The 9,565-nt window shown below is 45.1% G+C and overlaps 1 protein-coding gene across 2 annotated transcripts; it reads right to left on the bottom strand.

The window, feature by feature from the left end:
- Window positions 1-4,733: 4,733 nt before the first annotated feature.
- Window positions 4,734-9,472, bottom strand: LOC129601931 (uncharacterized). Of its 2 annotated transcripts, XR_008692305.1 has the most exons (6): window positions 8,636-9,472; window positions 8,302-8,378; window positions 7,159-7,381; window positions 6,247-6,376; window positions 6,138-6,177; window positions 4,734-5,653 (listed from the first exon to the last, which is right to left on the bottom strand). XR_008692305.1 is itself a non-coding variant. In XM_055500872.1 (5 exons), the coding sequence occupies exons 1-4, from the start codon at window positions 8,686-8,688 to the stop codon at window positions 6,295-6,297; spliced, it is 435 nt and encodes a 144-aa protein (XP_055356847.1). In that variant the 5' UTR covers window positions 8,689-9,472; the 3' UTR covers window positions 4,734-5,653; window positions 6,247-6,294. The 2 variants fall into 2 exon arrangements, 1 of the variants encoding a protein (XP_055356847.1); XM_055500872.1 differs by lacking the exon at window positions 6,138-6,177.
- Between the last annotated feature and the right edge of the window lie 93 nt (window positions 9,473-9,565).

Here is a 9,565-nt window from a genome sequence, read left to right as displayed (position 1 = left end):
GTCCTTCCATTGTTGAGTAAGGCGCTTTCACGAGATGAATCACGCTCTGTTAGACTCCTACCTATCGGTTAGTTTACTTTACAGGTTAGCTAATTCTAAGCTACCATGCCAGACCAAGTTAAGCTACTTCTAAGCTACTGGTCATTTAAAGTTTTCGGTTAGTTAATTTATGTTAGTTAACGGTAGCAGCTCACGGTGACGATCGTGAGATTTTAAGGTTAGTTAGACTAATTCTAAGTCAACCATGTCAGAACGCATTCTATTTAACGTCATTCTGTCCAGCCTTATCAACCGTCTTGTCGTGTGCATCCGGTTGAACTGTACTGGACTTGTCCAATACGCCCGATGGGTGCGTATTGGATTTCTGCTTTTTGCTCTTTGGGATTTTCTCTGATTTCTCTCGACCCGTAGTTATGCGGGTGAGTATGTTTTTTTCCGCCTCATCACCAGCAACTACGTCCTCTTCCAGGACCTGCTGGGCCGTAAGGGTTGCCTTAGGCTTTTTTGGCAACGTTGGTCTCTTAGGCTTCTCCTTAGGCGCCGGGGCCACTTTCAGCTCTTCGGTCACCGCTGGCTTGTCCGTGGTGGATGTCCCTTTTTCAGGTTCCGCTGGGGCCAATGTTAGGTCGATGACGGTTAATGGCTGGCTTTGAAGCTTGGTCAACGCTGGTGTCTCGAAATCCGGTTCGGCCTTTCGAGGTCGACCTGGGCCACGCTTCACTGTTGTAGCTGGGTCCGATGTCTTTGGATCAGGTGGGCCATAGCCTGGGATTTGCAAAGTCTTTTGCTGCTCCGCCACGAGTTTCTTGGACGGGCCCTTTCCGGGCTTCTGCTTCTTCAGCAGCTTCTCCAGTTTGGTCTAGGGAGAAGCTGCCGGAAAAGCCGCATCTTTGCACTTTCCCGGCTTAGTCTTGTTACTGCACCTTCCCGACTCTGTACCTTCCGGTTCGGCGTCGCCGCCCTTCTTTTTGCTTGAGCGAGTTATTCTGCGACTCGGGCCGTCCGGGTTAAGGTATGGCTTTAGGCGTTCGACACATACATTATGTTCCACACTGGTGTCTTGCTCTCGGATCCAGTAAGTATGTTCGCCCGGTTTAGGCGCTGCTGCATCCTCTGGATGTAACGTTCGTTAGTTGTAAAGGTTTCTGGGACGTAGGTCCCAGCGAGGACGTCTTGTGGTATGGTCATTTCTCGTCCAAACAGCATGTGGTAGGGCGAGAATCCAGTGGTTGCGTGAACGGCACAGTTCCGGCCGGAGATCGCGTAAGGTAGGGCTCATTGCCAACGATGTTCGTCGCCGGCGCCGCCAAAGTTCCGAATTCCGTCCCAGATCGTTTGCATCCGGCCTTCGACATGGCCTTGGCCCTCTGGGTGATAAGCGGATCCGGGGTATCACGCACTAAATATCCCGCTTTTTAACGTTAAATGCTATCCGGCTTTGTGCTTGTGACTGGTGGAAGTACCGTAAAAGTGACACCTCCTATATACAGGTACCACCAAAAAATAATTTTCTCTGAGTCGTTACTGGTCGAAGCTATGGCTTCGCTAAGGGTATCACGCACTAAATATCCCGCTTTTTTACGTTTTTTGCTTTTTTACGTCTGCTCGATGCCAAAGATCTTCGCCACTTTAGCGAAAAATTTTGCCATAAAATGCGTTCCCCGGTCGGAGTGCATTGTATGTGGAATGCCATACTTCAGTACGACCTCTTCGACAAAGAACTTCTCAAATTCCTTGGCCGAGTTTGTCTTGGTCGGCCTGGCTATGGTAAACTTCGTCATTCGGTCGACCACCACAGCAATGTACCGGTATTTCTTAGTTTGGGTCACCGGTTAAGGTCTTTTGAAGTTAGCAAAGACGCGGTACCAAGGCGCGATAGCTTCCGTCGGCACCAGCTTACCGTAGGTAGCTCGCCATCGTACTTTGCCAAAAATACACGTCTGAACATCGGTCGATGTAGTCGTGAATGTCGCAGGTCATACGGTCCCAGTAGTACCTGAGCTTGGCTGCTTCAACGGTCTTGCGGTATCCAAAATGATTCCCTGCTTTTCCGTCATGGAGGGACTGGATAATATTTTTCCGCATGAACAGAGGGACAACGAATCTCCTTTCGAGCTTCGCAGTGATTTCGGTGAGTCGATAGAGCACCCCCTTGTCCATCTGGTAATGTTCGGGTAATTTGGACCTTCTGTCCATTTCTGTCTGATGTTTCAACTCGTAAATTTTCTTGGCCAGAGTTGGATCACGGTGTTGCATTCGTCGCAGTTCTTGCGCGGTGCAGTCCGTGACTTTTTCTGGACACGGTGGGACTTCGGGCTCTTGCTCTCCCGGTGTGGGCGCCGGTACATCAATGACCCGTATGTCCGCCGTGCTGAACTCGTTCCAATCACTGATTGCGTTACAATCAGGAAGAAGAGGCTTGTCCCATTCGTGTGCGGGGTCCTCATCAGTTACTTGCAGCCTGTGCACCTTTATGATGCGTGCCGGAATTTCATCCTTGTAATCCTCGAAATTAGGGACTTGGTCCAACTCTTCGTGTGGGCCTTTGTCATCGTCCCGTTCGAGTGGCCATTTGTACAATGCGTCGGCATTGTCACAGAAGGTGCCTGGTTTGTACTCAATGGTGATGTCCTTTCCCAGTCGGGCGAGGGCCCATCGAGGAAGACGTGGGTTGATGCCGGGCCGGTTAGACTCGCATCTGAGCAGATTGGTTAGGGCAGTATGGTCCGTCCGAACAGTAAATGGTCCGTTGTCGAAATAGTGCTTAAACGTCTGGAGGGCCCATACTACGGCTAAGCATTCCCATTCTGTCACGCCGTAGTTTTTTTTCGGCTCCGTATAGGTTGCGACTCGCGTAGGCGATTGGCCTTGAGTCTTGGCTAAGTATGGCTCTGATGCCAGCGCCACTTGCATAACATTCGATGGTGGTCTGCTTGGTCGCATCGAATTTGGCCAATATAGGGGCTTCCGTTAGGGCCATTTTGATTTCGTTGAACTCAGCGGTGTGGGCGTCAGTCCAGTCGTTCTTGACCGAACTTCCCTTCCGCAAGAGTTCGTACATCTTGGAAGTCTTCTGGGCGTATCCCTGGATGAACTTCCGGTTATAGTTAGCGAGTCCAAGGAACGAGCGAAGTTGACGCCCGGTCTTGGGCGGTAGTTTCTCGGCTATGGCCGCAACCTTCTCGGGATCAGTATGGACACCGTCCTTGCTGAGGATGTGTCCAAGGAATTGGAGTTTTTCCATTCCAAATTATCGTGAACCCGTGATGCTGGGTTCACGATCGGTTTTATCGTGAACCCGGCATCACGGAGGCAGATAAGCGTATTTCTGAACGCCTTCCTGAATTCCACGAAAGTCTTGTCGAAAAAAAATGACGTCGTCGATGCATGCGAAGACGCCGCCTTTCTTCTTAGCCGGCGCCATGATCTTGTCCAATGGTCATTTGGAAAGTAGCTGACCCATTGCAGATACCAAACGGACTCCGTCGCGCTCCGGGTTCCAGTGAAACCCGTATGATCAGGAGATGGCGACTCTTCCAGGTCGCGGGAGCTGGCCTACTTTTAGACTTAGCGTGCTGGCCTACTTTTAGACAGCGCAGTTTGACCGAAAAGTGCCTTCACTGGGGGTTCAGAGATCCGTGCGAAGGAAAACCGATCGGGCTCCTACCATGTCAGAAGACAGAGAAGCAGAACAAGAGAATGGGGCAAATCTAGCCTTTATTGGAACAATAAAGCAACCACAAAACCAACAGAAAACCGGTACGGAATCACTGTGGAAAAAGTGAATTATCGTGATCATGAACGGCGTGCTGCAGCTGCGTAACAGCTGATGCTGGAATCGCTCGTAAGCGCTGGGCTTACGCCCCCACGAGTGCAGCAATGCGCTGATTGGTCAGCGCAGACAAAGTGTAGTCAGCGTATAACAGCGGCACGAGTGGGGTGGCCACCTGCGTGCGGGCGGCAGAGCAAGCCACAAGAGGTGTCTACCGCCTCGAGTGTGCGGTCTCTGCCAATACAAACACAACGAAACACACCAACAGTTTTACAAGAACTAAGCACTTCCGTGTACGATTCAATAATATGTGTTACATAATTATATTGAATTGTACACGGAAGTGCTTAGTTCATGTAAAATTAGATATACTGTAAGCAAGCAGCGCGCCCTCTTCGAGATTTAAGAATTATTTTTTATGATTCCGTATGGTGCAACTAGGTTCTGCAATTGCTACATTAGTTGAATTATTAAATTATTAGTAACAGTAGCGCGCGGAAGGTATTGTACACATGCGACACGCATGCGGTACGTCTGCATACGAAATAAAGAATATTTTTAATCGGTTAAAGTTGCCTGATAAAAGTTTGATTATAAAAATATAATAATAAATATCTGTTTCGACGATTCGGCTGCACATAGACGAATAAAATTACAGTACAATTCCAAACAAATATTTAAACAGCGATAGGAATCAACGATTACCGTTACCGTATTGAAAATTGCTCATTTTCTACCGTCAGATTCCGTACGATGTACTTCTGCATACTGTAACCACTTTATTACAATAATAATTATTTGTTATTAGTTTAGAGCTAATATCTATATAACTGTTATCCATAATTATTTTGTAACTATGGGAACGATTTCGATTTTCTGCAGTGAATCTGCCGTGAAATTGTACGAAAAACGAACGGAGAACACGCTTTCGCGACAAAAAACCGACACCGCTTCAACGCCTCTCACACTTTATTCAACCCGTCATCGTGTCCGCAATTTCGCATCTTCATCGCGCGCCACAACACACCGCAACGACACAACCAACCGAGAAATCATCATAAATAATTATTATTCCAATACTGTCCAGTTAATTACTATTCAATAAAGAAAGAAAAAAATAATCAACATATTTCCCAATTATCACGGAAACCACTGCCACGATTCCCATAAACCGTTACGCAAATAAATCCGCCCCGCAAAAAAATCGCCCGCGAATCCAGGAATCATCGCCCAGATTAATACAACACAAGGAACACTTTAACGCCGCACTTCCTCAGACACAATCCGCGGACCACTTTCAAACGAGGAGGCAAATGATTAATCCTCAATACAAAAACACAAGAGCGGAGGAAACACAACACAAAACACAATCCACGCGTCCCTCATAATTATTCCGGGAAGATAATAAACGCAACTCTCCCCCCATCCGCCCACCACGGAAACACAAGAAGAGCTCCATTGATATCTTTCCGAAACCAGCGGATTCCCCAAGATTTTCTTGCTTACACAGCAAAAAAACAAACAAATCAGAAAGACGGACGGATTTCGCTCGCTCCACGCGGAGAAACATAATAAATGAATTAAATAATAATCCCGTTGAGTCTCTTTCCAACGCCGAGGCCAGGCGTGCTTTGGTGTGCACGAAAAGGAGATACAAAAAGAAAACAGCGCCATTCCGGACCGGTTGCGACAACCGGTACAGAATCATCCCATACATCAGCGTCACGTAACGTTTTTGGCCCCAACAAGAGAAAAACACACACCGGAATCACAGCGCCGCTGCTGCTGATTAGACTGCGATCCCGGCGCAGCGCAATAAACAAATGAATCGGCGAAACCATAACACAACACAGAAAAATCCATCCATCCGTACAAAAAAACCTACGACAGAATTCCGGCGGTAATATACGATAGAACTTGAATCAAAAAATTATACACAAATAAAATATGTTAAATTCGTAAACAAATAAAATGCAGATGCACATTTAGAATTTGTTCAATGTTTTAACAACATCCATTGCTTCGAAACACAAAGAACGAGAATTCAAAAAGAATATCAACTGATATAGTAAAATTCGCATAATTATAACATATATGAGAGTCATTTCCGTATACACTGCTAAACCTTAAAAAAAAACCAATTAAAAAAGCCCCACAAACAACATAAAATTTGGAAAAAAACAACAGACTGGAAAACCTAAGCCCTGGATCAAGTTTTAAAATTGCTGCAAAAAAAGTTAATTTTAATGGATGGTTAAAATTCAAAGAAAAACCTGGAAATACTCCACAAAATTAATTGTGATTAAATTTATTTTCATCCCACTGTAAACTTTAATCCTCAATTATGGAAAACCAGAAACTTTACCGCATGGTACAAGATACCGCATGGTACACACTGTCACACCCTTCCGAAAGAAAACACTGATCGTTAATTCCAGCGCGAAGATAAATCAAAAATATAAACCGATACTCACGAATACACACATCCCCCACTCGTTCGCCACTGAGTCCTAACAAATCACTCATTCGGTCATCTGAACATCCACGGGAACGATGTGATCAAACTCTAGTTTGATAGTTAATCCCGGGGGATGCTCGTCCGCTCTAAAGAAATAAATCACAAATTTAATGGTATCTGGCGTAAAAACAAAATATTTTGTCATGTGCATAACCAGTGACCACCAGCAATACTGCAGCGAACAGAGGATAAGCTTGCCTGAGCAGAAAAATGCTTGCTTCATTTAATAATCGCTTTAAAACGAAAATAAAAAGTGAAACGTTGTGATTGGGTTTTTCCGCTGGTCGCGGACACTTGACGTCGGGTGTGCAGAATCTGCACGACAGATCAGTTTTCTTCCTGTCAAACTAGTGACAGGGAAGAAAACAATATCAGCGATTTCAGGGCCGTAGCGAGGGTATAGGCGCACTGGCGCGCGCCTACCCCTCCTCGGCCAACTTTTGACTAATATTTGCGCCCGAAACTGGCGCACAGGCGCACGGGCGCAAAATTTCTGGATTTTTCAAAGGGCGCAGCGGGTGCCACTGGCCATGCGCCCGTGGCGCAGAGTGGACTTTGGCCGATGTGCCTTGGTCTGAGGTACGGCGATCAAGAACTATAATAATTAAACTATATTTTATATTAATTAAAGTAGTAACGCGCGGCCTGTTTATACGGGCGCAGGCTTCGAAATTTATGGGCGCAGTGGGCTCAGACTGACCTTCGAAGCGGGCGCAAATGGCGCAGCCAAATTGCGCGTACCCCATCCCACGGACCTCGCTACGGCCCTGAGCGATTTGGCGATAAAGGTCGGGAAAAAGGCTATAAATTTTCTGCCAAAATTGTAACAACCTGGGCAGCTCATCCTCTGTACAGAAACAAAGCTCACTTGCAAGCCTCCTTAACAGGATCAGGAACTGCAAAAATATGCAAGCAAATTTCTTGCACTGACACCCTTGCCGGAGCATTCTGATAATTCATGATCTGTGACCGTCCAATCTCTGGTCCGACGGAGCCACTCAACCCAGTCAAGAGCAAGATCTTGACAGCTTCTCCTTCTCGAGCCGCAGCCTGAAGGCGACCGCAATAATCCGGACCCAACCGGACCGTATCTGCAACATTCATAAAATGAGGATGCTACACGATATCAATAATATTTTTGTATAGATTTATAAATCGCTACGTCTTTTTTCCGAAAATCTAACTCTTAATTCAAGATTGAACTTCTAAGTAATACTATTTTAAAATATGTTTTCAAGATCGGTGATTAATTTCTTGTGTAAAGGTACAGGCAGTACTTGCGCAAAAAGTGCGATATTGGCAGTCGCCAGTCAATACGACGGCCACTGCACTACAGCTATCGAAATAATAAATTCGTGCAATTCATGCATTTTATGATTTGTTCGCTTTTTATTCATATATTTTATGTAATACCTTAGTATTCATTTTCACATCAGTATTTACATCCCCCGTATAGTTTGAAATAATTTCGCTTTTGTAAAAATTCAAAACATTACGAAATATCACCACAGCATATTAACATGTGTATCTTGCTCGGTAGATTTACGAATGTTACACGTTGTCTTTGTCATGCTATCATCGTACATACTTCACTGTACTTGTACTGCTGCTCAACTGAAATTTCATGGTTGTATAATGTACTGTCCTGTCCAATCGATACTGTTCGCTGAAGCAATAATTATTATTTCCTTGTGAAAAGGCCGGCGTGTTAACCGTTGCGCAACGTACAATTTGAAGCATTTTTATATCCGTATTTAGAGTTAATAAACATTTTCTTTTGAAACTTGATCAAATTTCAAATTGATAAAATTATTTTAACAGGAATTTAATGGAAAAACCGGAATTAAAGTGTGGATTGAACGTGAAGTTAGAAAATTGTTAAAAAAATTGATATGAACAGCAGTTTACTCATTAACGGGCAGCTCGATAAACATAACAATAAATAATCAAGTAACAAAGAAAAGTGACTCATTTCAAAGCAGCCGGAAAATAATAAAAACTGTTGTATTACCTAAATGGTACGTAAGATTTCCCCATCTAGGAGTTTTTCCGGATTCGGGCGTGCCAGGTGGCGATTCCGCCAGGCCTCTGCAAGACGTTTATAATTAAAATCGTAAATGTTAAAGCCATTTTTGGTTACGTAGCGCTACCCGCATGGCCCTAGTGAACCCTTTAAATACAGTACAAAATATCTACTCCTAAGGGCGGCCGCCATGGGGGCAGCTATGGTACACATTGAACAGACGCCTACATTGAACGAAAATCTGGGAACGGGAGGTATTCTGCTGGCAGGTTTTACTGTATTTTCCTTTACGTTGTCATTATTAACGACAAAGATCACTTACTGTTCGGGCAATGCCGCGATATTCGATGGCTGCTCAGGCTCGAATAGGTCCATCAGTTGGCGTGCACGCTGGATCAGTGGTGAGGCGCCACTAATTCCACCCTTATGGAAACCCGCTTCAAAATATGTTTTTCCAACAATCGTATACGCAAGTTGCTTAAAATCGACCGAATAACAAAACTCAGATTATTTCAAGGCCAGATTCAAGCGGATAGGATTCGTTGCATCGTACGCACTGGCAACAAAATTCAACGCCTCTTCAAAGGACCTGCGAGTAGCATTGAGCATGGCGCGCCGAAACTGGCCGCTTGCTACTTGAGCTACTTCAGACAAATGCTGAAAGTATTCAGTTTTCATATCGAAATAAAAAACTTTGCTTTCGGGATTGGAGGCCTTGGGGATGAGGTGTTTGTCCAGCAAAGTCAGGACCTCGACGCAGGACGTCTCAACTTCATGCTGCTTCTGCTCGCGGTATTCCTTTGCCATCTCATATTTCCGCGCAACTCCTTGGACTTGGTTTTCAATGGATAAAAGTACTTTCCACGACGGTAATCGATCATTTACTACCATCTTGTAAGCAACACTCAGGAGAAACCTTTCCTGGTTACTCAGCTCCTCACCGAGCTCCGTTACGTTCTTCATCGCCAATGCCATATCATCGTAGCGTTTAAACGCTGCGGCCTCACTGGCCTGTGCAATAAAATTCTGCCGGGCCATGCTATAAACTGTACAAAAATCTGAGCTGTTGTGCTAATTCTCAGATCTTTATAAAGACAAACCAGGGAACAGGAAATCTTTCGAAAAGAAAGTCTATGAAATACTGAAATAGCAGATATGCCGTGTCCGTTATGTGCCACAGAAAACTTGAGTTGTTCGTATTAATAATATTTTGCTCGTGTTTACGGACGTAACCGGTTACTGGAGGCGGTTG

Source organism: Paramacrobiotus metropolitanus, unplaced genomic scaffold (assembly GCF_019649055.1).
Source record: "Paramacrobiotus metropolitanus isolate TYO unplaced genomic scaffold, Prichtersi_v1.0 Parri_scaffold0000301, whole genome shotgun sequence".
Taxonomy (NCBI): domain Eukaryota; kingdom Metazoa; phylum Tardigrada; class Eutardigrada; order Parachela; family Macrobiotidae; genus Paramacrobiotus; species Paramacrobiotus metropolitanus.
This window is presented reverse-complemented; position numbering and strand designations above follow the sequence as displayed.